Source organism: Cuculus canorus, chromosome 3, assembly GCF_017976375.1.
Source record: "Cuculus canorus isolate bCucCan1 chromosome 3, bCucCan1.pri, whole genome shotgun sequence".
Taxonomy (NCBI): Eukaryota; Metazoa; Chordata; class Aves; order Cuculiformes; family Cuculidae; genus Cuculus; species Cuculus canorus.
In genome coordinates this window covers 122803896-122830714 of record NC_071403.1, presented here as the reverse complement: position 1 = coordinate 122830714, position 26819 = coordinate 122803896, and the positions used below count along the sequence as shown (strand labels likewise).

General features: G+C 62.4%; 2 protein-coding genes across 2 annotated transcripts; both read right to left on the bottom strand.

The window, feature by feature from the left end:
• Positions 1 to 783: 783 nt before the first annotated feature.
• LOC128851703 (uncharacterized) lies at positions 784 to 11430 on the bottom strand. Its single transcript, XM_054062370.1, has 9 exons — positions 11335 to 11430; positions 11172 to 11265; positions 6289 to 6811; positions 5548 to 5624; positions 4954 to 5273; positions 4694 to 4854; positions 3946 to 4156; positions 1761 to 3353; positions 784 to 1281 (listed from the first exon to the last, which is right to left on the bottom strand). Exons 1-8 carry the CDS (start codon positions 11428 to 11430, stop codon positions 3225 to 3227), a joined length of 1611 nt encoding a protein of 536 aa, XP_053918345.1. The 3' UTR covers positions 784 to 1281; positions 1761 to 3224.
• LOC128851702 (uncharacterized) lies at positions 10784 to 26135 on the bottom strand. The gene is made up of 7 exons (XM_054062369.1): positions 25988 to 26135; positions 24934 to 25301; positions 24672 to 24832; positions 23925 to 24135; positions 23195 to 23332; positions 11745 to 12094; positions 10784 to 11265 (listed from the first exon to the last, which is right to left on the bottom strand). Exons 1-5 carry the CDS (start codon positions 26133 to 26135, stop codon positions 23204 to 23206), a joined length of 1017 nt encoding a protein of 338 aa, XP_053918344.1. The 3' UTR covers positions 10784 to 11265; positions 11745 to 12094; positions 23195 to 23203.
• Positions 26136 to 26819: the final 684 nt, after the last annotated feature.

The following is a 26819-nucleotide window of genomic DNA, read 5'->3' as shown; positions in this document are numbered from 1 at the left end:
ACACACCCCACGCCAGTCACACACCAGGCACAACCCAATCACACGCCAGACACACGCCAAGACCACACCAACAACACACAAATCACACGCTAATCACACACCAGTCACACACCAATAACGTGCTACTCATAGGCTAATCACATGCCACTCGCACTCCACGTGCCAGGCACACGCAAATCACCATTCACACACCAGTTACACCAATCACATGCCAGTCACACACTAACGACATGACAATCGCACACCAGTAACACTCCACACGCCAACCACATTCGTATGCGTGTGCAGGGTGTGCTCACACCCGAGTGCCGTCTGGTGCATCTTCACACGCGTGTACTCACGGGGCTGGCGTGGGGCTGCGGCGCCCTTGGCCGAAGCCTTCAACCTCTTCTTCCTCAGTACCCGCAGCCTCACCTGGAGGGGTCTGGGGTGGGGGGTGGGGGTGAGGGGCGGCTGGAGGGTGCGGACATCGTGGACCCCCAGCACCCACCGCCCCCCGGGGTGTCCCCAGAGCCCCCGGGGCGTCCCCTCGCCAGCACACGCACACAGATGTGCACACGCACAATACATATCTGCACACGCACGCGCCCGCACACAGCCCTGCACACTCAACCTGCGGGCACACGCTCGGCTCTGCACACCTCGAGCCGTGCACACGCATTCCTGCCTGCACTGCGCACACACACGCAGCCCCGGAGACTGCACACAATTCCAGCTTAACACCGACCACGAGCCTAAGAAACACTCACTGGAGAGCGAGAGGTACGACAGCAAGGCGCCTCTTCCAGACACGCACACTGTTGCACGTTGGGCAAGTGCCTTTCACCAAAGCCTCTGCAGGAAAGGGATTCAGCCCAGCAGCGAGGGACAGCAGTCGGGTTAGGAATTTTGATCTAGTTCAGGTACACGACATTTGTACAAAGTAACAAGGCCAAGGGGTTAGTCTCCGGAGGACCAGGCGCCTAGACCCGAAGCCAGGCCACAGAGACAACACGCGGCACTGCCCACCTGCCGTGCCCGAGACACCTGCCTCAGATGGAGCTCGCCTCCATCCGCCGTTTCAAGCGTTAACGAGAACGGAACCAAGCATAGCACTGAGACAGAGCGATGGCACAAAAGTAACTGCTCCCTCTCTTCTCTGCCTGTCCGGAGAGCGGACACAGATGCCCGTCAGCACCGGAGTCTACTTGAGACGTCGGGAGACTTCGGCACAGTCAGCGGCTGATCGCTGGGCTCCACTCCTGCGCTGCGGTATTTGCGCACCGGGTTTGCCTCGTGAACCTGTGAAAAAAAAGAAATCAAAGCCAAAACGAGGCAAACGGTTGTAGTTTTGAGGAAGGTGAAACTCGCAGGGGAGTTCATCGGTGTGACGAAGGCGGGCGTCGGTCTGCGAGACTGCTCGCTGCCTTGGGCGCCGGAGCGAGCCACCAGGAACAGGCAAGGCATGCTTCGAGGTTGTGGATTTTACAAAGATCATTCTTGCTCCCGCAACTACGCTTGTGCAGCTCCGAAACCCGGCCGTCTCAGCAGAGCTGCCTCTTTCGTTTGCGGGGGTGGTTTTGCGGGGTTTTTTTGGTTTTCTTTTTTTTTTTTTTTTTTGTCCAGACCAGCCGTAAAGCTAAGGAGGAGTCAGTTTGCAACAGGAAAACTCGAAAAGACCGTCTTAAAGCAGCTCGACAGCGACACTGGCTCGTTTAGCAAACTCTCGCATCCCTCCGGGTTACTTTGCAGCCCCCCCCCTTCACAAAGAGCACACTTACCATTTTCTCGTCTTGGCAGAGAAACTTCTTCCTGTTCCCACTGCTCTTGTCTTGCCTGACCCGCTCTCGGCGCCTCTTCCTTACGGCTCCTCTACCTGCCCACCGTTTCTCAAACGCTCGCAGCTCCCTGTTCGTTGCCGGCACAAGGCTTTCAAGAACTGCAGCACCGAAAGGACTCTCTAAGTTTAGAAGCAGGAGGAGACAACATTGGCGCACAGACAGTCCGGCGAAGCAGCGCGGTACTAGCGTCGAACGGAAGCCTCCCTCTGGAGCGCTTCAGCTCGTGCGGGCAGGTACTAGATACCTCCGGGCCTCAGGAAAAGGGGAAACCTTACGCCCAAACGTGAGACCTGTTAGCACAGACGTCACCCCGTCACAGATGTTCTCATGGGAGAGGCACGCACGCAATTGTTAGTACGGATGAGTTTTTCGCTGGTTCCGTACCCAACGAAGCTCAGTCTGCCCTTGGCTATAGATGCCTTCACCCCCTTAGGAACGGGAAGAGCGACAGCTCTCTCCGCGCCGTGCTCCCCACGTCCCACTGACCCGGATCCCGAGCCGGCACGCACACCAGTCACTCGTTCAATGCAGCCGCCACCTTAGCGTGGGACAGGGGAACGGTGCAGAGATGAAAACCTCCCCCCGCTCCCTGGGGACACGAGACGCTACGGAATTGCTCAGGTAAGCGCAGGGCACTGTCGGCTCTGCCGACACAGAAGAGGCAGCGGCCAGCCTAACCATCATTCAGCAGCGTCAGTGCTGAGTTAGCAGCCAAGCCTCTGTCACTCGACCCGACAACAGCTCCGTTTCCTTTCGAAGGACAGAAAGCTCCCGGCAACGCCACCGTGACGGGACGAGCTTTAAACCCTCCTGCCTTTCCAAGCCCTGTTCAAGCAGCGAGGGAAGAGAGTCCATATCCGGTGCCAGATGTTAACAAAAAGACCCTCTCCCCCCGCCCCAACTTCACCACTCGCAGCACTGGAAAAGGCAGGCCGAGGAAATCCTTTGCTTAGAAAACCGTAGCGAAACCAGAGAGTCACGTCCCGTGTTGCCTGCCAGTTACTTTCGCCAAACATCACCTCGGGAAAATTTCAGGTGCCCACTGCAGGCTTCCCACGAGAAAAGCAGCGGGTCGTTTACACGCCGATAAGTGCCCAGGCACAAAGGGATCAGCAAAGGGATCCAGCTGGGCACAGACGTGCTCGCAAAATACCTCACAGCTCTTCATACAGTTGTGGGAAATCCCATCGCTGACCTCAAAGGGGGAAGGAAATCCTCAAACGCACCGGTCCCCCCCCCCAATCCACAGGACAAGTCTCTCCCCCAGGACGGGACAGGTCATTGCTCGAATATCAATCCCCGTACAACTCGGGCAGGACGCTTGCTGAAAACAATCGCAACGACACACGCCGCTTCAAGTCCAGCTGTGCCCCTCACCCTTCCTTCTCATCCTACCGGCCGCGTTCAGCTCTGGAGGGCAGCAGCATCCCGTTCATCCATCCGCAGAAGGAACAGCTCGGGCTGAGTTGGGCTTCTGACCTCCTCCGGCAGCTTCACACGGTCAGACGAAGGCAGAGCTTCGAACCCGGACACCTGAAAGAAACAAGCAGAAATATTTCTTGCCCTTTCCTCAGGGGCAGGAAGAAGCTTTGGGAGCCTCAGAGAATCCTAGAACAGCGCGGGGCTGGAAGGGACCTTAAAGATCATCTAGTTCCGACCTCCCTGCCGCGGGCAAGGACGCCCCACTAAATCAGGCTGCCCCGAGGCCCCATCCAACCTGGCCTCAAACACCTCCGGGGATGGGGCAGCCACAACTTCCCTTGGCAACCTGTTCCAGTGTCTCGCCGCTCTCACGGTGAGGAAATTCTTCCTAACGTCTAGTCTAAATCTGCCTCTGTCTGGTTTATACCCGTTCCCCCCATCGCCCTGTCCCCGACGAGCCTTTATGAATAGTTCCCCCTCCAGATTTCTTGTAGGCCCCTTCCAGGTAACTGGAAGGTCACTATAAGATCTCCTCTGGGCCTTCTCTTCTCCAAGCTCGACTCTCTCAGCCCGTCCTCATAGGGAAGGTGCTCCAGCCCCCCGACCGGTTTAACAGACAACAGCGTGAGGTGTACGTTCAGTACGCTCTCACCTCCCCTCGGGTTACTTTGCTGCCCTCGTCCACAGAAAACAGCCCACCTACCATCCGTCGCTCGTCTCCTCGGAGGAGCAGCTTCTTCCTTTTCCCACCGCTCTCGCCACCATCTGACCGGCTCTCGGTGCCCATCAGCCGAGTCTCCAGAACCCTGGCTGAAAACAGCTTCGTTTCCTTTCGAAGGACAGAAAGCTCCCGGCAACGCCACCGTGACGGGATGAGCTTTTCAACCCTCCTGCCTTTCCGAGCCCCGTCGAAGCTGCGAGAGAAGAGAGCCCATCTAGCGCCAGACGTTAACAAAAAGACCCTCTCCCCCTGCCCCAACTTCCGCCCTCGCAACACTGGAAAAGGCAGGTTGACTCAGAGCAAACTGGTTGCCTAGAAAATCGTATCAAAGCCAGAAAGTAGTGTCCCGTGTTGCCTGCCGCCTACTCTTGCCCAACGTCGCCTCAGGAGAACGTCAGTTGTCCGCTGCAGGCTTCCCACAGGAAAAGCAGCGGGTCGCTTGCAGGTCAGTAAATCCCCAGGCACAGAGACGGTCAAGCAAAGGGATCCAGCTGCGCACAGCTGCTGCTCAGAAAACACCCCACAGCTCTTCATCCACTTGGGGGAAACCCCACGGCGGGGGGAGGGAAAAAAGCCTCCAACACACCAATCCCTAACCCACAGCGCGAGTCTCACGCCAAGGACAGGACAGGCCGTTGCTCAAACTCACATCCCCATACAACTCGGGCAGGACGCCTTGTGAAACAATCGCAACGACACGCGCTGCTTCGAGTCCGGCCGCGCCCCTTACCCTTCTCCTCCCATCTGCGGTTTGCAGCTCCGTACGGTGGCAAGCGCTCTCCGTTCATCCACGCGCAGACGGAACGGCTCGGGCCGAGCGTGGGTTTCGACCTTCTCTGGCGCCCTCAGACGGTCAAAGGAAGGCAGAGGTAGAGCCTTGAACCGGGGCACCTGAAAGAAACAAGCAGAAATATTTCTTGCCCTTTCCTCAGAGGCAGGAAAAGCTTTGGGAGTTTAACAGACGACAACACGAGGTAAGTCCTGCCGCACCCGCTTCGCTTCAGCACCGGAACCCGAGGCAGCTTTGAGCTCGTACCCTCTCCTTCGGCAATTCTTCCAGCACTGCCTCTTTTCGTATTCGCTGCGCTCCGTCACGGGCACCGGAAGAGAAGGGGCAAACTTCCACGTGCCTCTGCTCTGGCGTTGCTCGGTTCGAAGGGCACCGCAGAGGCTAGCTTTGCTCACGGGGACCGTTAGGATCCGGCACAGCAGCAGCCGGAGCTTTAGGTTTTCGCAGGGAGGCTGCAACTCCTCCCAAACAAAGCCAACGAGCGGTCGAGCCGCGTTCGTAACAGCGGCACGCCGGTGCTCTGTTCACAAGCGCACGCTTCAGAGAAAGACCCGACTGGACGCGGTTTGCTCAAGAAACCGTCCCCTTCACGGAACCGGGATTGGGAGTCGGGTTTCGGTCGCCTCCCCGGAAAGCACCCTCTCAGCCGTGGGCAAATCCTGCCCAAGGAAACAGTTCCAGCCCCCCCTCGCCGGCCCCAAGCACCGTCTGCGGGAGACTGCTGACGTCAGCGCGTCAGCCTCCCTACGCAAGGGGCGTCTTCAACACAACCATCCTAAGGCAGCAGAGCTTACCGCAGCTGGGCAATCCACCACCTTCACGTCCTAGGACAGCCAGGAGCACACGCAGCCTTCCGCATTCGCTTGCGATACTAAAAATAAGTTGAAAGAGACGGTAAGCCTCAACTACACGACAAGGCTAAGCAGATATCCTGTGCCAACGCAAAGAGAGAAAAGTCTAAACCGAGAGGATTTGTAGCAGGCGAAACCGGATGTTGCATCGTTGTAAAACCGTGGGAGGTGGGAGGGTTTGAAAGGCAAAGAACCCCGGTTACAGAAGGGATTCAAAAGAGCCACCTCCCTCCTAACTGTCTCCTTCCCCTTTTCCCCTTCCCCCCCCCCCCCCCTTCTTTCCCCCCCGTTTTTCCCCAGCTGGCCCCCTTTCCCCCTCCTTTTAACCCTTCGCCCCCCCGAAGGCCCCGAACGGCCCCGAGCCCGAGCCGGTCCCGGCGCCAGCAACGCACAGCCCGGCCGCGGGAAGACCGCGGCTCCCGGAGAGCGAGCCCGGAGCGGCGCCGTCAACCGCGGGGAGCGGCCGCGCGGGCAGGAGCGGCGCCGTCAACCGCGGGGAGCGGCCGCGCGGGCAGGAGCGGCGCCATTAACGACCTCCTCCACCCGCCCCCTCGGCCGACTTCCGCCGCTGATTGGTCGATGCTCTCCGAGTGACACGCGGCTCAGCCAATGGGAGCGGTACCTTCTCTGCCTGCCCCCCTCGGCCCTGTCCCGCCGCTGATTGGTCGCTGCTCCATGACTGACGTTTCGGTCAGCCAATGGGAGCCCTCTCTCCTCCGCCCGCCCCCTCGAAGCCTCCGGTGCGCCTGATTGGTCGCTGCCCGCTGAGTGACGCGCGCCTCAGCCAATGGGAGCGCTGGCTCCTTTGCCCGCCCTCTCGGCCCGCTGCCATCGCTGATTAGTCGCTGCCCGCTGACTGACATGCGGCTCGGCCAATGGGAGCCCGCTCTCCTCCGTCCGCCCCCTCGAACCCTCCTCTGCGGCTGATTGGTCGCTACCGGCGGAGTGACACGCGGTGCAGCCAATGAGAGCGCTGCTCCTCGGCCCGCCCCCCCCTCGCCCCTCTGCCGCCGCTGATTGGTCGCTGCCCGCTCAGTGACGAGCGCCTCAGCCAATGGGAGCGCTGGCTCCTCCGCCCGCCCCCTCGGCCCGCTGCCGCCGCTGATTGGTCGCTGCCCGCTCAGTGAGGAGCGCCTCAGCCAATGGGAGCGCTGGCTTCCCCGCCCGCCCCCACGCCCCCCTGCCGCCGCTGATGGGTCGCTGCCCGCTGAGTGACGTGTGCCTCAGCCAATGGGAGCGCTGGCTCCTTTGCCCGCCCCCTCGGCCCGCTGCCGTCGATGACTGGTCGCTGCCCGCTGAGTGACGGGCGCCTCAGCCAATGGGAGCACTGGCTCCCCCGCCCGCCCTTTCAGCCCGCTGCTGTCGCTGATTGGTTCCTGCCCGCTGAGTGACGGGCATCTCAGCCAATGGGAGCGACCTCTCTTTCGCCCGCCCCCCCCCAAGCCTAGCCGGCACGGCTAGCCCAGCCCCGTGAGCCCACACACCGCACCGCCCCCTGCCCCGGGCTGGGACAGGGCGACTCCCGGCGGGAGACCGCAGCGGGGGGGGAAACGGGGCGCTGTCCCTCTCCCAGCCCCACCCTGCATCCCACGGGCCGCAGGCGGCCGCTGCCGCACGAATGGCACCGACGAGCAGAAGCCGAGCCGAGCTTTGAAACGCGCCGGCCGGCCGCGCGCCGCACCCCCCCCCCACTCCCACAAACCCCTTCCTCCCCAAGGCTGCAGTACCGCTTCGCGGCCGCGGCACGGCAGCACTGAGCCACCGCTCCTTTCATGCCGGAGCCTAGGGGTGCCAGCCAATGGAAGAGCTCCCTCCTCCGCCCGCCCCCTCGACCGTCTTTCGCCGCTGATTGGTCGCTGCCCGCTGAGTGACGGGCGCCTCAGCCAATGGGAGCGCTGGCTCCTTTGCCCGCCCCCCCTCGCCCCTCTGCCATCGCCGATTGGTCGCTTCTCGCTGAGTGACGGGCGTACCAGCCAATGGGAGCGCTGCCTCCCCCGCCCGCCCCCTCGCCCCTCTGCCGCCGCTGATTGGTCGCTGCCCGCTGAGTGACGAGCGCCTCAGCCAATGGGAGCGCTGGCTCCCCCGCCCGCCCCCTCGGCCCGCTGCCGCCGCTGATTGGTCGCTGCCCGCTGAGTGACGGGTGCCTCAGCCAATGGGAGCGCTGGCTCCCCCGCCCGCCCCCCTCGCCCCTCTGCCATCGCCGATTGGTCGCTTCTCGCTGAGTGACGGGCGTACCAGCCAATGGGAGCGCTGCCTCCCCCGCCCGCCCCCCTCGGCCCGCTGCCGCCGCTGATTGGTCGCTGCCCGCTGAGTGACGGGCGCCTCAGCCAAAGGGAGCGCTGGCTTCCCCGCCCGCCCCCTCGCCCCCCTGCCGCCGCTGATTGGTCGCTGCCTGCTGAGTGACGTGCGCCTCAGCCAATGGGAGCGCTGGCTTCCCCGCCCGCCCCCTCGCCCCCCCTGCCGCCGCTGATTGGTCGCTGCCCGCTGAGTGACGGGCGCCTCAGCCAATGGGAGCGCTGGCTCCCCCGCCCGCCCTTTCAGCCCGCTGCTGTCGCTGATTGGTTCCTGCCCGCTGAGTGACGGGCGCTTCAGCCAATGGGAGCGACCTGTCTTTCGCCCGCCCCCTCGACCCTTTGCTGCCGCTGATTAGTCACTTCCCTCTGAGTGACGGGCGTCTCAGCCAATGGGAGCGCTCTCCCTTTCGCCCCCCCCCCCCCCCGCAGCCCGCCCTCTCCCGCCCCCTCCTCCCTCCCCCCCCCCCCCCCGATGCTCTGCCGTCGTTGATTGCTCCCTTCCCGCTGAGTGACGGGCATCTCAGCCAATGGGAGCGACCTCTCTTTCGCCCGCCCCCCCCTCGCCTAGCCGGCACGGCTAGCCCAGCCCCGTGAGCCCACACACCGCACCGCCCCCTGCCCCGGGCTGGGACAGGGCGACTCCCGGCGGGAGACCGCAGCGGGGGGGGAAACGGGGCGCTGTCCCTCTCCCAGCCCCACCCTGCATCCCACGGGCCGCAGGCGGCCGCTGCCGCACGAATGGCACCGACGAGCAGAAGCCGAGCCGAGCTTTGAAACGCGCCGGCCGGCCGCGCGCCGCACCCCCCCCGCCCACTCCCACAAACCCCTTCCTCCCCAAGGCTGCAGTACCGCTTCGCGGCCGCGGCACGGCAGCACTGAGCCACCGCTCCTTTCATGCCGGAGCCTAGGGGTGCCAGCCAATGGAAGAGCTCCCTCCTCCGCCCGCCCCCTCGACCGTCTTCCGCCGCTGATTGGTCGCTGCCCGCTGAGTGACGGGCGTACCAGCCAATGGGAGCGCTCTCCCTTCCGCCCGCCCCCTCGGCGCTCTGCCACCGCCGATTGGTCGCTTCTCGCTGAGTGACGGCCGTCTCAGCCAATGGCCGCTGTCTCCCCTACGCCCGCCCCCTCGCCCCTCTGCCGCCGCCGATTGGTCGCTTCTCGCTGAGTGACGCGCGGCTCAGCCAATGGGAGCGATGTCTCCTCCCCCCCCCCCCATTCGAGCACTCTGCCGGCGCCGATTCGCTGCCGAGCTTTGAGCTCTCTGCACCGCACCGCCCCATTGGTAGTTTGCCGACAACGAGCGCAACTAAAATGAAAAGAGAAGAGCCCAACGCAGCCCAACCGAGCCGAGCCGGGCCGGGACACACGGGGCTGTCAAGGGACACGGGGCACGCGGACACCCGGGTCAGGGATGGGGAGGCTTCGGCGGGAGGACGCGGGGCGCTGTCCCTCTCCCAGCCCCAGCCTGCGTCCCACCGGCCGCAGTCGGCAGCGGGCGGGGGGGAAAGGAAGGGCGCCGAAGAGCAGAGCAGAGGCGAGCCGTGCCGAACGGTCGCCGGGCGGAGCCCAGACGACCTTTGAAACGCACCGCCCCACCGTGCCCCGCCCCGCCCCGCCCCGCGCGCCCACACACTTCCTTCCCCCCCCCCCCCCCCCCCAACCTCCCACAGGCTGCAGTACCGCTCTGCGGCCACGGCACGGCAGCACTGAGCCCCTGCTCCGTTCCCTCCCGAGCACAGGGATCCCGGCCAAAGGGAGACACGTGCCAATTAAACAGCACACGCCAAACACACGCAGTCACAACCCAATCACACGCCAGTCACGCGCCAACAACAAACTAATCACACACCAATCACACGTCACACGCCAGTTGCACGCCAATCCCATCCTAATCGCACACCGGTAACGCTCCACACACCAATCGCACACCAGTCACACGCCAGTCACTCCACACACCGAGTACGCACCACACGCCAATCACCTTCCAGTCACACACCAATCGCATGCCAGTCACGTGCCAGTTACATGACAGCCACACGCCTACCACACCCCTATCACACACCAATCGCACGCCAGTCACATGCCGACACACCCCACGCCAGTCACACACCAGGCACAACCCAATCACACGCCAGACACACGCCAAGACCACACCAACAACACACAAATCACACGCTAATCACACACCAGTCACACACCAATAACGTGCTACTCATAGGCTAATCACATGCCACTCGCACTCCACGTGCCAGGCACACGCAAATCACCATTCACACACCAGTTACACCAATCACATGCCAGTCACACACTAACGACATGACAATCGCACACCAGTAACACTCCACACGCCAACCACATTCGTATGCGTGTGCAGGGTGTGCTCACACCCGAGTGCCGTCTGGTGCATCTTCACACGCGTGTACTCACGGGGCTGGCGTGGGGCTGCGGCGCCCTTGGCCGAAGCCTTCAACCTCTTCTTCCTCAGTACCCGCAGCCTCACCTGGAGGGGTCTGGGGTGGGGGGTGGGGGTGAGGGGCGGCTGGAGGGTGCGGACATCGTGGACCCCCAGCACCCACCGCCCCCCGGGGTGTCCCCAGAGCCCCCGGGGCGTCCCCTCGCCAGCACACGCACACAGATGTGCACACGCACAATACATATCTGCACACGCACGCGCCCGCACACAGCCCTGCACACTCAACCTGCGGGCACACGCTCGGCTCTGCACACCTCGAGCCGTGCACACGCATTCCTGCCTGCACTGCGCACACACACGCAGCCCCGGAGACTGCACACAATTCCAGCTTAACACCGACCACGAGCCTAAGAAACACTCACTGGAGAGCGAGAGGTACGACAGCAAGGCGCCTCTTCCAGACACGCACACTGTTGCACGTTGGGCAAGTGCCTTTCACCAAAGCCTCTGCAGGAAAGGGATTCAGCCCAGCAGCGAGGGACAGCAGTCGGGTTAGGAATTTTGATCTAGTTCAGGTACACGACATTTGTACAAAGTAACAAGGCCAAGGGGTTAGTCTCCGGAGGACCAGGCGCCTAGACCCGAAGCCAGGCCACAGAGACAACACGCGGCACTGCCCACCTGCCGTGCCCGAGACACCTGCCTCAGATGGAGCTCGCCTCCATCCGCCGTTTCAAGCGTTAACGAGAACGGAACCAAGCATAGCACTGAGACAGAGCGATGGCACAAAAGTAACTGCTCCCTCTCTTCTCTGCCTGTCCGGAGAGCGGACACAGATGCCCGTCAGCACCGGAGTCTACTTGAGACGTCGGGAGACTTCGGCACAGTCAGCGGCTGATCGCTGGGCTCCACTCCTGCGCTGCGGTATTTGCGCACCGGGTTTGCCTCGTGAACCTGTGAAAAAAAAGAAATCAAAGCCAAAACGAGGCAAACGGTTGTAGTTTTGAGGAAGGTGAAACTCGCAGGGGAGTTCATCGGTGTGACGAAGGCGGGCGTCGGTCTGCGAGACTGCTCGCTGCCTTGGGCGCCGGAGCGAGCCACCAGGAACAGGCAAGGCATGCTTCGAGGTTGTGGATTTTACAAAGATCATTCTTGCTCCCGCAACTACGCTTGTGCAGCTCCGAAACCCGGCCGTCTCAGCAGAGCTGCCTCTTTCGTTTGCGGGGGTGGTTTTGCGGGGTTTTTTTGGTTTTCTTTTTTTTTTTTTTTTTGTCCAGACCAGCCGTAAAGCTAAGGAGGAGTCAGTTTGCAACAGGAAAACTCGAAAAGACCGTCTTAAAGCAGCTCGACAGCGACACTGGCTCGTTTAGCAAACTCTCGCATCCCTCCGGGTTACTTTGCAGCCCCCCCCCCTTCACAAAGAGCACACTTACCATTTTCTCGTCTTGGCAGAGAAACTTCTTCCTGTTCCCACTGCTCTTGTCTTGCCTGACCCGCTCTCGGCGCCTCTTCCTTACGGCTCCTCTACCTGCCCACCGTTTCTCAAACGCTCGCAGCTCCCTGTTCGTTGCCGGCACAAGGCTTTCAAGAACTGCAGCACCGAAAGGACTCTCTAAGTTTAGAAGCAGGAGGAGACAACATTGGCGCACAGACAGTCCGGCGAAGCAGCGCGGTACTAGCGTCGAACGGAAGCCTCCCTCTGGAGCGCTTCAGCTCGTGCGGGCAGGTACTAGATACCTCCGGGCCTCAGGAAAAGGGGAAACCTTACGCCCAAACGTGAGACCTGTTAGCACAGACGTCACCCCGTCACAGATGTTCTCATGGGAGAGGCACGCACGCAATTGTTAGTACGGATGAGTTTTTCGCTGGTTCCGTACCCAACGAAGCTCAGTCTGCCCTTGGCTATAGATGCCTTCACCCCCTTAGGAACGGGAAGAGCGACAGCTCTCTCCGCGCCGTGCTCCCCACGTCCCACTGACCCGGATCCCGAGCCGGCACGCACACCAGTCACTCGTTCAATGCAGCCGCCACCTTAGCGTGGGACAGGGGAACGGTGCAGAGATGAAAACCTCCCCCCGCTCCCTGGGGACACGAGACGCTACGGAATTGCTCAGGTAAGCGCAGGGCACTGTCGGCTCTGCCGACACAGAAGAGGCAGCGGCCAGCCTAACCATCATTCAGCAGCGTCAGTGCTGAGTTAGCAGCCAAGCCTCTGTCACTCGACCCGACAACAGCTCCGTTTCCTTTCGAAGGACAGAAAGCTCCCGGCAACGCCACCGTGACGGGACGAGCTTTAAACCCTCCTGCCTTTCCAAGCCCTGTTCAAGCAGCGAGGGAAGAGAGTCCATATCCGGTGCCAGATGTTAACAAAAAGACCCTCTCCCCCCGCCCCAACTTCACCACTCGCAGCACTGGAAAAGGCAGGCCGAGGAAATCCTTTGCTTAGAAAACCGTAGCGAAACCAGAGAGTCACGTCCCGTGTTGCCTGCCAGTTACTTTCGCCAAACATCACCTCGGGAAAATTTCAGGTGCCCACTGCAGGCTTCCCACGAGAAAAGCAGCGGGTCGTTTACACGCCGATAAGTGCCCAGGCACAAAGGGATCAGCAAAGGGATCCAGCTGGGCACAGACGTGCTCGCAAAATACCTCACAGCTCTTCATACAGTTGTGGGAAATCCCATCGCTGACCTCAAAGGGGGAAGGAAATCCTCAAACGCACCGGTCCCCCCCCCCAATCCACAGGACAAGTCTCTCCCCCAGGACGGGACAGGTCATTGCTCGAATATCAATCCCCGTACAACTCGGGCAGGACGCTTGCTGAAAACAATCGCAACGACACACGCCGCTTCAAGTCCAGCTGTGCCCCTCACCCTTCCTTCTCATCCTACCGGCCGCGTTCAGCTCTGGAGGGCAGCAGCATCCCGTTCATCCATCCGCAGAAGGAACAGCTCGGGCTGAGTTGGGCTTCTGACCTCCTCCGGCAGCTTCACACGGTCAGACGAAGGCAGAGCTTCGAACCCGGACACCTGAAAGAAACAAGCAGAAATATTTCTTGCCCTTTCCTCAGGGGCAGGAAGAAGCTTTGGGAGCCTCAGAGAATCCTAGAACAGCGCGGGGCTGGAAGGGACCTTAAAGATCATCTAGTTCCGACCTCCCTGCCGCGGGCAAGGACGCCCCACTAAATCAGGCTGCCCCGAGGCCCCATCCAACCTGGCCTCAAACACCTCCGGGGATGGGGCAGCCACAACTTCCCTTGGCAACCTGTTCCAGTGTCTCGCCGCTCTCACGGTGAGGAAATTCTTCCTAACGTCTAGTCTAAATCTGCCTCTGTCTGGTTTATACCCGTTCCCCCCATCGCCCTGTCCCCGACGAGCCTTTATGAATAGTTCCCCCTCCAGATTTCTTGTAGGCCCCTTCCAGGTAACTGGAAGGTCACTATAAGATCTCCTCTGGGCCTTCTCTTCTCCAAGCTCGACTCTCTCAGCCCGTCCTCATAGGGAAGGTGCTCCAGCCCCCCGACCGGTTTAACAGACAACAGCGTGAGGTGTACGTTCAGTACGCTCTCACCTCCCCTCGGGTTACTTTGCTGCCCTCGTCCACAGAAAACAGCCCACCTACCATCCGTCGCTCGTCTCCTCGGAGGAGCAGCTTCTTCCTTTTCCCACCGCTCTCGCCACCATCTGACCGGCTCTCGGTGCCCATCAGCCGAGTCTCCAGAACCCTGGCTGAAAACAGCTTCGTTTCCTTTCGAAGGACAGAAAGCTCCCGGCAACGCCACCGTGACGGGATGAGCTTTTCAACCCTCCTGCCTTTCCGAGCCCCGTCGAAGCTGCGAGAGAAGAGAGCCCATCTAGCGCCAGACGTTAACAAAAAGACCCTCTCCCCCTGCCCCAACTTCCGCCCTCGCAACACTGGAAAAGGCAGGTTGACTCAGAGCAAACTGGTTGCCTAGAAAATCGTATCAAAGCCAGAAAGTAGTGTCCCGTGTTGCCTGCCGCCTACTCTTGCCCAACGTCGCCTCAGGAGAACGTCAGTTGTCCGCTGCAGGCTTCCCACAGGAAAAGCAGCGGGTCGCTTGCAGGTCAGTAAATCCCCAGGCACAGAGACGGTCAAGCAAAGGGATCCAGCTGCGCACAGCTGCTGCTCAGAAAACACCCCACAGCTCTTCATCCACTTGGGGGAAACCCCACGGCGGGGGGAGGGAAAAAAGCCTCCAACACACCAATCCCTAACCCACAGCGCGAGTCTCACGCCAAGGACAGGACAGGCCGTTGCTCAAACTCACATCCCCATACAACTCGGGCAGGACGCCTTGTGAAACAATCGCAACGACACGCGCTGCTTCGAGTCCGGCCGCGCCCCTTACCCTTCTCCTCCCATCTGCGGTTTGCAGCTCCGTACGGTGGCAAGCGCTCTCCGTTCATCCACGCGCAGACGGAACGGCTCGGGCCGAGCGTGGGTTTCGACCTTCTCTGGCGCCCTCAGACGGTCAAAGGAAGGCAGAGGTAGAGCCTTGAACCGGGGCACCTGAAAGAAACAAGCAGAAATATTTCTTGCCCTTTCCTCAGAGGCAGGAAAAGCTTTGGGAGTTTAACAGACGACAACACGAGGTAAGTCCTGCCGCACCCGCTTCGCTTCAGCACCGGAACCCGAGGCAGCTTTGAGCTCGTACCCTCTCCTTCGGCAATTCTTCCAGCACTGCCTCTTTTCGTATTCGCTGCGCTCCGTCACGGGCACCGGAAGAGAAGGGGCAAACTTCCACGTGCCTCTGCTCTGGCGTTGCTCGGTTCGAAGGGCACCGCAGAGGCTAGCTTTGCTCACGGGGACCGTTAGGATCCGGCACAGCAGCAGCCGGAGCTTTAGGTTTTCGCAGGGAGGCTGCAACTCCTCCCAAACAAAGCCAACGAGCGGTCGAGCCGCGTTCGTAACAGCGGCACGCCGGTGCTCTGTTCACAAGCGCACGCTTCAGAGAAAGACCCGACTGGACGCGGTTTGCTCAAGAAACCGTCCCCTTCACGGAACCGGGATTGGGAGTCGGGTTTCGGTCGCCTCCCCGGAAAGCACCCTCTCAGCCGTGGGCAAATCCTGCCCAAGGAAACAGTTCCAGCCCCCCCTCGCCGGCCCCAAGCACCGTCTGCGGGAGACTGCTGACGTCAGCGCGTCAGCCTCCCTACGCAAGGGGCGTCTTCAACACAACCATCCTAAGGCAGCAGAGCTTACCGCAGCTGGGCAATCCACCACCTTCACGTCCTAGGACAGCCAGGAGCACACGCAGCCTTCCGCATTCGCTTGCGATACTAAAAATAAGTTGAAAGAGACGGTAAGCCTCAACTACACGACAAGGCTAAGCAGATATCCTGTGCCAACGCAAAGAGAGAAAAGTCTAAACCGAGAGGATTTGTAGCAGGCGAAACCGGATGTTGCATCGTTGTAAAACCGTGGGAGGTGGGAGGGTTTGAAAGGCAAAGAACCCCGGTTACAGAAGGGATTCAAAAGAGCCACCTCCCTCCTAACTGTCTCCTTCCCCTTTTCCCCTTCCCCCCCCCCCCCTTCTTTCCCCCCCGTTTTTCCCCAGCTGGCCCCCTTTCCCCCTCCTTTTAACCCTTCGCCCCCCCGAAGGCCCCGAACGGCCCCGAGCCCGAGCCGGTCCCGGCGCCAGCAACGCACAGCCCGGCCGCGGGAGTACCGCAGCTCCCGGAGAGCGAGCCCGGAGCGGCGCCGTCAACCGCGGGGAGCGGCCGCGCGGGCAGGAGCGGCGCCGTCAACCGCGGGGAGCGGCCGCGCGGGCAGGAGCGGCGCCATTAACGACCTCCTCCACCCGCCCCCTCGGCCGACTTCCGCCGCTGATTGGTCGATGCTCTCCGAGTGACACGCGGCTCAGCCAATGGGAGCGGTACCTTCTCTGCCTGCCCCCCTCGGCCCTGTCCCGCCGCTGATTGGTCGCTGCTCCATGACTGACGTTTCGGTCAGCCAATGGGAGCCCTCTCTCCTCCGCCCGCCCCCTCGAAGCCTCCGGTGCGCCTGATTGGTCGCTGCCCGCTGAGTGACGCGCGCCTCAGCCAATGGGAGCGCTGGCTCCTTTGCCCGCCCTCTCGGCCCGCTGCCATCGCTGATTAGTCGCTGCCCGCTGACTGACATGCGGCTCGGCCAATGGGAGCCCGCTCTCCTCCGTCCGCCCCCTCGAACCCTCCTCTGCGGCTGATTGGTCGCTACCGGCGGAGTGACACGCGGTGCAGCCAATGAGAGCGCTGCTCCTCGGCCCGCCCCCCCCGCGCCCCTCTGCCGCCGCTGATTGGTCGCTGCCCGCTCAGTGACGAGCGCCTCAGCCAATGGGAGCGCTGGCTCCCCCGCCCGCCCCCTCGGCCCGCTGCCGCCGCTGATTGGTCGCTGCCCGCTCAGTGAGGAGCGCCTCAGCCAATGGGAGCGCTGGCTTCCCCGCCCGCCCCCTCGCCCCCCTGCCGCCGCTGATTGGTCGCTGCCCGCTGAGTGACGTGCGCCTCAGCCAATGGGAGCGCTGGCTCCTCCGCCCGCCCCCTCGGCCCGCTGCCGCCGCTGATTGGTCGCTGCCCGCTCAGTGAGGAGCGCCTCAGCCAATGGGAGCGCTGGCTTCCCCGCCCGCCCCCTCGCCCCCCTGCCGCCGCTGATGGGTCGCTGCCCGCTGAGTGACGTGTGCCTCAGCCAATGGGAGCGCTGGCTCCTTTGCCCGCCCCCTCGGCCCGCTGCCGTCGATGACTGGTCGCTGCCCGCTGAGTGACGGGCGCCTCAGCCAATGGGAGCACTGGCTCCCCCGCCCGCCCTTTCAGCCCGCTGCTGTCGCTGATTGGTTCCTGCCCGCTGAGTGACGGGCATCTCAGCCAATGGGAGCGACCTCTCTTTCGCCCGCCCCCCCCTCGCCTAGCCGGCACGGCTAGCCCAGCCCCGTGAGCCCACACACCGCACCGCCCCCTGCCCCGGGCTGGGACAGGGCGACTCCCGGCGGGAGACCGCAGCGGGGGGGGAAACGGGGCGCTGTCCCTCTCCCAGCCCCACCCTGCATCCCACGGGCCGCAGGCGGCCGCTGCCGCACGAATGGCACCGACGAGCAGAAGCCGAGCCGAGCTTTGAAACGCGCCGGCCGGCCGCGCGCCGCACCCCCCCCCCTACGCCCACAAACCCCTTCCTCCCCAAGGCTGCAGTACCGCTTCGCGGCCGCGGCACGGCAGCACTGAGCCACCGCTCCTTTCATGCCGGAGCCTAGGGGTGCCAGCCAATGGAAGAGCTCCCTCCTCCGCCCGCCCCCTCGACCGTCTTTCGCCGCTGATTGGTCGCTGCCCGCTGAGTGACGGGCGCCTCAGCCAATGGGAGCGCTGGCTCCTTTGCCCGCCCCCCTCGCCCCTCTGCCATCGCCGATTGGTCGCTTCTCGCTGAGTGACGGGCGTACCAGCCAATGGGAGCGCTGCCTCCCCCGCCCGCCCCCTCGCCCCTCTGCCGCCGCTGATTGGTCGCTGCCCGCTGAGTGACGAGCGCCTCAGCCAATGGGAGCGCTGGCTCCCCCGCCCGCCCCCTCGGCCCGCTGCCGCCGCTGATTGGTCGCTGCCCGCTGAGTGACGCGCGCCTCAGCCAAAGGGAGCGCTGGCTTCCCCGCCCGCCCCCTCGCCCCCCTGCCGCCGCTGATTGGTCGCTGCCTGCTGAGTGACGTGCGCCTCAGCCAATGGGAGCGCTGGCTTCCCCGCCCGCCCCCTCGCCCCCCCTGCCGCCGCTGATTGGTCGCTGCCCGCTGAGTGACGGGCGCCTCAGCCAATGGGAGCGCTGGCTCCCCCGCCCGCCCTTTCAGCCCGCTGCTGTCGCTGATTGGTTCCTGCCCGCTGAGTGACGGGCGCTTCAGCCAATGGGAGCGACCTGTCTTTCGCCCGCCCCCTCGACCCTTTGCTGCCGCTGATTAGTCACTTCCCTCTGAGTGACGGGCGTCTCAGCCAATGGGAGCGCTCTCCCTTTCGCCCCCCCCCCCCCCCGCAGCCCGCCCTCTCCCGCCCCCTCCTCCCTCCCCCCCCCCCCCCGATGCTCTGCCGTCGTTGATTGCTCCCTTCCCGCTGAGTGACGGGCATCTCAGCCAATGGGAGCGACCTCTCTTTCGCCCGCCCCCCCCTCGCCTAGCCGGCACGGCTAGCCCAGCCCCGTGAGCCCACACACCGCACCGCCCCCTGCCCCGGGCTGGGACAGGGCGACTCCCGGCGGGAGACCGCAGCGGGGGGGGGAAACGGGGCGCTGTCCCTCTCCCAGCCCCACCCTGCATCCCACGGGCCGCAGGCGGCCGCTGCCGCACGAATGGCACCGACGAGCAGAAGCCGAGCCGAGCTTTGAAACGCGCCGGCCGGCCGCGCGCCGCACCCCCCCCCCGCCCACTCCCACAAACCCCTTTCCTCCCCAAGGCTGCAGTACCGCTTCGCGGCCGCGGCACGGCAGCACTGAGCCACCGCTCCTTTCATGCCGGAGCCTAGGGGTGCCAGCCAATGGAAGAGCTCCCTCCTCCGCCCGCCCCCTCGACCGTCTTCCGCCGCTGATTGGTCGCTGCCCGCTGAGTGACGGCCGTCTCAGCCAACGGGAGCGCTCTCCCTTCCGCCCGCCCCCTCGGCGCTCTGCCATCGCCGATTGGTCGCTTCTCGCTGAGTGACGGCAGTCTCAGCCAATGGCCGCTGTCTCCCCTACGCCCGCCCCCTCGCCCCTCTGCCGCCGCCGGTTGGTCGCTTCTCGCTGAGTGACGCGCGGCTCAGCCAATGGGAGCGTTGTCTCCTCCCCCCCCCCCCATTCGAGCACTCTGCCGGCGCCGATTCGCTGCCGAGCTTTGAGCTCTCTGCACCGCACCGCCCCATTGGTAGTTTGCCGACAACGAGCGCAACTAAAATGAAAAGAGAAGAGCCCAACGCAGCCCAACCGAGCCGAGCCGGGCCGGGACACACGGGGCTGTCAAGGGACACGGGGCACGCGGACACCCGGGTCAGGGATGGGGAGGCTTCGGCGGGAGGACGCGGGGCGCTGTCCCTCTCCCAGCCCCAGCCTGCGTCCCACCGGCCGCAGTCGGCAGCGGGCGGGGGGGAAAGGAAGGGCGCCGAAGAGCAGAGCAGAGGCGAGCCGTGCCGAACGGTCGCCGGGCGGAGCCCAGGCGAGCTTTGAAACGCACCGCCCCACCGGGCCCCGCCCCGCCCCGCCCCGCGCGCACACACCCTTCCCCCCCCCCACCCGCCCCCAACCTCCCACAGGCTGCAGTACCGCTCTGCGGCCACGGCACGGCAGCACTGAGCCCCTGCTCCGTTCCCTCCCGAGCACAGGGATCCCGGCCAAAGGGAGACACGTGCCAATTAAACAGCACACGCCAAACACACGCAGTCACAACCCAATCACACGCCAGTCACGCGCCAACAACAAACTAATCACACACCAATCACACGTCACACGCCAGTTGCACGCCAATCCCATCCTAATCGCACACCGGTAACGCTCCACACACCAATCGCACACCAGTCACACGCCAGTCACTCCACACACCGAGTACGCACCACACGCCAATCACCTTCCAGTCACACACCAATCGCATGCCAGTCACGTGCCAGTTACATGACAGCCACACGCCTACCACACCCCTATCACACACCAATCGCACGCCAGTCACATGCCGACACACCCCACGCCAGTCACACACCAGGCACAACCCAATCACACGCCAGACACACGCCAAGACCACACCAACAACACACAAATCACACGCTAATCACACACCAGTCACACACCAATAACGTGCTACTCATAGGCTAATCACATGCCACTCGCACTCCACGTGCCAGGCACACGCAAATCACCATTCACACACCAGTTACACCAATCACATGCCAGTCACACACTAACGACATGACAATCGCACACCAGTAACACTCCACACGCCAACCACATTCGTATGCGTGTGCAGGGTGTGCTCACACCCGAGTGCCGTCTGGTGCATCTTCACACGCGTGTACTCACGGGGCTGGCGTGGGGCTGCGGCGCCCTTGGCCGAAGCCTTCAACCTCTTCTTCCTCAGTACCCGCAGCCTCACCTGGAGGGGTCTGGGGTGGGGGGGGGGGGGGGGGGGGGGCGGCTGGAGGGTGCGGACATCGTGGACCCCCAGCACCCACCGCCCCCGGGGTGTCCCCAGAGCCCCCGGGGCGTCCCCTCGCCAGCACACGCACACAGATGTGCACACGCACAATACATATCTGCACACGCACGCGCCCGCACACAGCCCTGCACACTCAACCTGCGGGCACACGCTCGGCTCTGCACACCTCGAGCCGTGCACACGCATTCCTGCCTGCACTGCGCACACACACGCAGCCCCGGAGACTGCACACAATTCCAGCTTAACACCGACCACGAGCCTAAGAAACACTCACTGGAGAGCGAGAGGTACGACAGCAAGGCGCCTCTTCCAGACACGCACACTGTTGCACGTTGGGCAAGTGCCTTTCACCAAAGCCTCTGCAGGAAAGGGATTCAGCCCAGCAGTGAGGGACAGCAGTCGGGTTAGGAATTTTGATCTAGTTCAGGTACACGACTATTTGTACAAAGTAACAAGGCCAAGGGGTTAGTCTCCGGAGGACCGAGGCGCCTAGACCCGAAGCCAGGCCACAGAGACAACACGCGGCACTGCCCACCTGCCGTGCCCGAGACACCTGCCTCAGATGGAGCTCGCCTCCATCCGCCGTTTCAAGCGTTAACGAGAACTGGAACCAAGCATAGCACTGAGACAGAGCGATGGCACAAAAGTAACTGCTCCCTCTCTTCTCTGCCCTGTCCGGAGAGCGGACACAGATGCCCGTCAGCACCGGAGTCTACTTGAGACGTCGGCAGACTTCGGCACAGTCAGCGGCTGATCGCTGGGCTCCACTCCTGCGCTGCGGTATTTGCGCACCGGGTTTGCCTCGTGAACCTGTGAAAAAAAAGAAATCAAAGCCAAAACGAGGCAAACGGTTGTAGTTTTGAGGAAGGTGGAAACTCGCAGGGGAGTTCATCGGTGTGACGAAGGCGGGCGTCGGTCTGCGAGACTGCTCGCTGCCTTCGGGCAGCCGGAGCGAGCCACCAGGAACAGGCAAGGCATGCTTCGAGGTTGTGGATTTTACAAAGATCATTCTGCTCCCGCAACTACGCTTGTGCAGCTCCGAAACCCGGCCGTCTCAGCAGAGCTGCCTCTTTCGTTTGTGGGGGTGGTTTTGCGGGGTTTTTTTGGTTTTTTTTTTTTTTTTTTTTTTGTCCAGACCAGCCGTAAAGCTTAAGGAGGAGTCAGTTTGCAACAGGAAAACTCGAAAAGACCGTCTTAAAGCAGCTCGACAGCGACACTGGCTCGTTTAGCAAACCTCTCGCATCCCTCCGGGTTACTTTGCAGCCCCCCCCCCCCTTCACAAAGAGCACACTTACCATTTTCTCGTCTTCGGCAGAGAAACTTCTTCCTGTTCCCACTGCTCTTGTCTTGCCTGACCCGCTCTCGGCGCCTCTTCCTTACGGCTCCTCTACCTGCCCACCGTTTCTCAAACGCTCGCAGCTCCCTGTTCGTTGCCGGCACAAGGCTTTCAAGAACTGCAGCACCGAAAGGACTCTCTAAGTTTAGCAGCAGGAGGAGACAACATTGGCGCACAGACAGTCCGGCGAAGCAGCGCGGTACTAGCGTCGAACGGAAGCCTCCCTCTGGAGCGCTTCAGCTCGCTGCGGGCAGGTACTAGATACCTCCGGGCCTCAGGAAAAGGGGAAACCTTACGCCCAAACGTGAGACCTGTTCGCACAGACGTCACCCCGTCACAGATGTTCTCATGGGAGAGGCACGCACGCAATTGTTAGTACGGATGAGTTTTTCGCTGGTTCCGTACCCAACGAAGCTCAGTCTGCCCTTGGCTATAGATGCCTTCACCCCCTTAGGAACGGGAAGAGCGACAGCTCTCTCCGCGGGGTGCTCCCCACGTCCCACTGACCCGGATCCCGAGCCGGCACGCACACCAGTCACTCGTTCAATGCAGCCGCCACCTTAGCGTGGGACAGGGGAACGGTGCAGAGATGAAAACCTGCCCCCGCTCCCTGGGGACACGAGCCGCTACGGAATCGCTCAGGTAAGCGCAGGGCACTGGCGGCTCTGCCGACACAGAAGAGGCAGCGGCCAGCCTAACCATCATTCAGCAGCGTCAGTGCTGAGTTAGCAGCCAAGCCTCTGTCACTCGACCCGACAACAGCTCCGTTTCCTTTCGAAGGACAGAAAGCTCCCGGCAACGCCACCGTGACGGGACGAGCTTTAAACCCTCCTGCCTTTCCAAGCCCTGTTCAAGCAGCGAGGGAAGAGAGTCCATATCCGGTGCCAGATGTTAACAAAAAGACCCTCTCCCCCCGCCCCAACTTCACCACTCGCAGCACTGGAAAAGGCAGGCCGAGGAAATCCTTTGCTTAGAAAACCGTAGCGAAACCAGAGAGTCACGTCCCGTGTTGCCTGCCAGTTACTTTTGCCAAACATCACCTCGAGAAAATTTCAGGTGCCCACTGCAGGCTTCCCACGAGAAAAGCAGCGGGTCGTTTACACGCCGATAAGTGCCCAGGCACAAAGGGATCAGCAAAGGGATCCAGCTGGGCACAGACGTGCTCGCAAAATACCTCGCAGCTCTTCATACAGTTGTGGGAAATCCCATCGCTGACCTCAAAGGGGGAAGGAAATCCTCAAACGCACCGGTCCCCCCCCCCCCAATCCACAGGACAAGTCTCTCCCCCAGGACGGGACAGGTCATTGCTCGAATATCAATCCCCGTACAACTCGGGCAGGACGCTTGCTGAAAACAATCGCAACGACACACGCCGCTTCAAGTCCAGCTGTGCCCCTCACCCTTCCTTCTCATCCTACCGGCCGCGTTCAGCTCTGGAGGGCAGCAGCATCCCGTTCATCCACCCGCAGAAGGAACAGCTCGGGCTGAGTTGGGCTTCTGACCTCCTCCGGCAGCTTCACACGGTCAGACGAAGGCAGAGCTTCGAACCCGGACACCTGAAAGAAACAAGCAGAAATATTTCTTGCCCTTTCCTCAGGGGCAGGAAGAAGCTTTGGGAGCCTCAGAGAATCCTAGAACAGCGCGGGGCTGGAAGGGACCTTAAAGATCATCTAGTTCCGACCTCCCTGCCGCGGGCAAGGACACCCCACTAAATCAGGCTGCCCCGAGGCCCCATCCAACCTGGCCTCAAACACCTCCGGGGATGGGGCAGCCACAACTTCCCTTGGCAACCTGTTCCAGCGTCTCGCCGCTCTCACGGTGAGGAAATCCTTCCTAACGTCTAGTCTAAATCTGCCTCTGTCTGGTTTATACCCGTTCCCCCCCTCGCCCTGTCCCCGACGAGCCTTTATGAATAGTTCCCCCTCCAGATTTCTCGTAGGCCCCTTCCAGGTAACTGGAAGGTCACTATAAGATCTCCTCTGGGCCTTCTCTTCTCCAAGCTCGACTCTCTCAGCCCGTCCTCATAGGGAAGGTGCTCCAGCCCCCCGACCGGTTTAACAGACAACAGCGTGAGGTGTACGTTCAGTACGCTCTCACCTCCCCTCGGGTTACTTTGCTGCCCTCGTCCACAGAAAACAGCCCACCTACCATCCGTCGCTCGTCTCCTCGGAGGAGCAGCTTCTTCCTTTTCCCACCGCTCTCGCCACCATCTGACTGGCTCTCGGTGCCCATCAGCCGAGTCTCCAGAACCCTGGCTGAAAACAGCTTCGTTTCCTTTCGACGGACAGAAAGCTCCCGGCAACGCCACCGTGACGGGATGAGCTTTTCAACCCTCCTGCCTTTCCGAGCCCCGTCGAAGCTGCGAGAGAAGAGAGCCCATCTAGCGCCAGACGTTAACAAAAAGACCCTCTCCCCCCGCCCCAACTTCCGCCCTCGCAACGCTGGAAAAGGCAGGTTGACTCAGAGCAAACTGGTTGCCTAGAAAATCGTATCAAAGCCAGAAAGTTGTGTCCCGTGTTGCCTGCCGCCTACTCTTGCCCAACGTCGCCTCAGGAGAACGTCAGTTGTCCGCTGCAGGCTTCCCACAGGAAAAGCAGCGGGTCGCTTGCAGGTCAGTAAATCCCCAGGCACAGAGACGGTCAGCAAAGGGATCCAGCTGCGCACAGCTGCTGCTCAGAAAACACCCCACAGCTCTTCATCCACTTGGGGGAAACCCCACGGCGGGGGGAGGGAAAAAAGCCTCCAACACACCAATCCCTAACCCACAGCGCGAGTCTCACGCCAAGGACAGGACAGGCCGTTGCTCAAACTCACATCCCCATACAACTCGGGCAGGACGCCTTGTGAAACAATCGCAACCACACGCGCTGCTTCGAGTCCGGCCGCGCCCCTTACCCTTCTCCTCCCATCTGCTGTTTGCAGCTCCGTACGGTGGCAAGCGCTCTCCGTTCATCCACGCGCAGACGGAACGGCTCGGGCCGAGCGTGGGTTTCGACCTTCTCTGGCGCCCTCAGACGGTCAAAGGAAGGCAGAGGTAGAGCCTTGAACCGGGGCACCTGAAAGAAACAAGCAGAAATATATTTCTTGCCCTTTCCTCAGAGGCAGGAAAAGCTTTGGGAGTTTAACAGACGACAACACGAGGTAAGTCCTGCCGCACCCGCTTCGCTTCAGCACCGGAACCCGAGGCAGCTTTGAGCTCGTACCCTCTCCTTCGGCAATTCTTCCAGCACTGCCTCTTTTCGTATTCGCTGCGCTCCGTCACGGGCACCGGAAGAGAAGGGGCAAACTTCCACGTGCCTCTGCTCTGGCGTCGCTCGGTTCGAAGGGCACCGCAGAGGCTAGCTTTGCTCACGGGGACCGTTAGGATCCGGCACAGCAGCAGCCGGGGCTTTAGGTTTTCGCAGGGAGGCCGCAACTCCTCCCAAACAAAGCCACGAGCGGTCGAGCCGCGTTCGTAACAGCGGCACGCCGGTGCTCTGTTCACAAGCGCACGCTTCAGAGAAAGACCCGACTGGACACGGTTTGCTCAAGAAACCGTCCCCTTCACGGAACCGGGATTGGGAGTCGGGTTTCGGTCGCCTCCCCGGAAAGCACCCTCTCAGCCGTGGGCAAATTCTGCCCAAGGAAACAGTTCCAGCACCCCCCTTGCCGGTCCCAAGCACCGTCTGCGGGAGACTGCTGACGTCAGCGCGTCAGCCTCCCTACGCAAGGGGCGTCTTCAACACAACCATCCTAAGGCAGCAGAGCTTACCGCAGCTGGGCAATCCACCACCTTCACGTTCTAGGACAGCCAGGAGCACACGCAGCCTTCCGCACTCGCTTGCGATACTAAAAATAAGTTGAAAGAGATGGTAAGCCTCAACTACACGACAAGGCTAAGCAGATATCCTGTGCCAACGCAAAGAGAGAAAAGTCTAAACCGAGAGGATTTGTAGCAGGCGAAACCGGATGTTGCATCGTTGTAAAACCGTGGGAGGTGGGAGGGTTTGAAAGGCAAAGAACCCCGGTTACAGAAGGGATTCAAAAAAGCCACCTCCCTCCTAACTGTCTCCTTCCCCTTTTCCCCTCCCCCTCCCCCCCCCCCTCTTTCCCCCCCCCCCCCGTTTTTCCCCAGCTGGCCCCCTTTCCCCCTCCTTTTAACCCTTCGCCCCCCCGCCCCAAAGCGGGGATTCCCCCCCCGCGGCGTCTCACGCAGAGCACGGACACAGCACCGAAGGCCCCGAACGGCCCCGAGCCCGAGCCGGTCCCGGCGCCAGCAACGCACAGCCCGGCCGCGGGAGTACCGCGGCTCCCGGAGAGCGAGCCCGGAGCGGCGCCGTCAACCGCGGGGAGCGGCCGCGCGGGCAGGAGCGGCGCCATTAACGACCTCCTCCACCCGCCCCCTCGGCCGACTTCCGCCGCTGATTGGTCGATGCTCTCCGAGTGACACGCGGCTCAGCCAATGGGAGCGGTACCTTCTCTGCCTGCCCCCCTCGGCCCTGTCCCGCCGCTGATTGGTCGCTGCTCCATGACTGACGTTTCGGTCAGCCAATGGGAGCCCTCTCTCCTCCGCCCGCCCCCTCGAAGCCTCCGGTGCGCCTGATTGGTCGCTGCCCGCTGAGTGACGCGCGCCTCAGCCAATGGGAGCGCTGGCTCCTTTGCCCGCCCTCTCGGCCCGCTGCCATCGCTGATTAGTCGCTGCCCGCTGAGTGACATGCGGCTCGGCCAATGGGAGCCCGCTCTCCTCCGTCCGCCCCCTCGAACCCTCCTCTGCGGCTGATTGGTCGCTACCGGCGGAGTGACACGCGGTGCAGCCAATGAGAGCGCTGCCTCCTCCGCCCGCCCCCTCGGCCCGCTGCCGCCGCTGATTGGTCGCTGCCCGCTCAGTGAGGAGCGCCTCAGCCAATGGGAGCGCTGGCTCCCCCGCCCGCCCCCTCGGCACGCTGCCGCCGCTGATTGGTCGCTGCCCGCTCAGTGAGGAGCGCCTCAGCAGATGGGAGCGCTGGCTCCCCCGCCCGCCCCCTCGGCCCGCTGCTGCCGCTGATTGGTCGCTGCCCGCTGAGT

Coding starts and splice junctions, on each gene's coding strand:
- LOC128851703 (XM_054062370.1), bottom strand. CDS start 11,430: ATGCCTTGCCTGTTCCTGGTGGCTCGCTCCGGCGCCCAAGGCAGCGAG. Junction 11,266..11,334: donor TCACACCGATGAACTCCCCT/GCGAGTTTCACC, acceptor TTTTTTTCACAG/GTTCACGAGGCAAACCCGGT. Junction 3,354..3,945: donor GAGGAGACGAGCGACGGATG/GTAGGTGGGCTG, acceptor TGTTTCTTTCAG/GTGTCCGGGTTCGAAGCTCT.
- LOC128851702 (XM_054062369.1), bottom strand. CDS start 26,135: ATGGCGCCGCTCCTGCCCGCGCGGCCGCTCCCCGCGGTTGACGGCGCC. Junction 24,136..24,671: donor CAGCAGATGGGAGGAGAAGG/GTAAGGGGCGCG, acceptor CTTCTCTCGCAG/CTTCGACGGGGCTCGGAAAG. Junction 23,333..23,924: donor GAGGAGACGAGCGACGGATG/GTAGGTGGGCTG, acceptor TGTTTCTTTCAG/GTGTCCGGGTTCGAAGCTCT.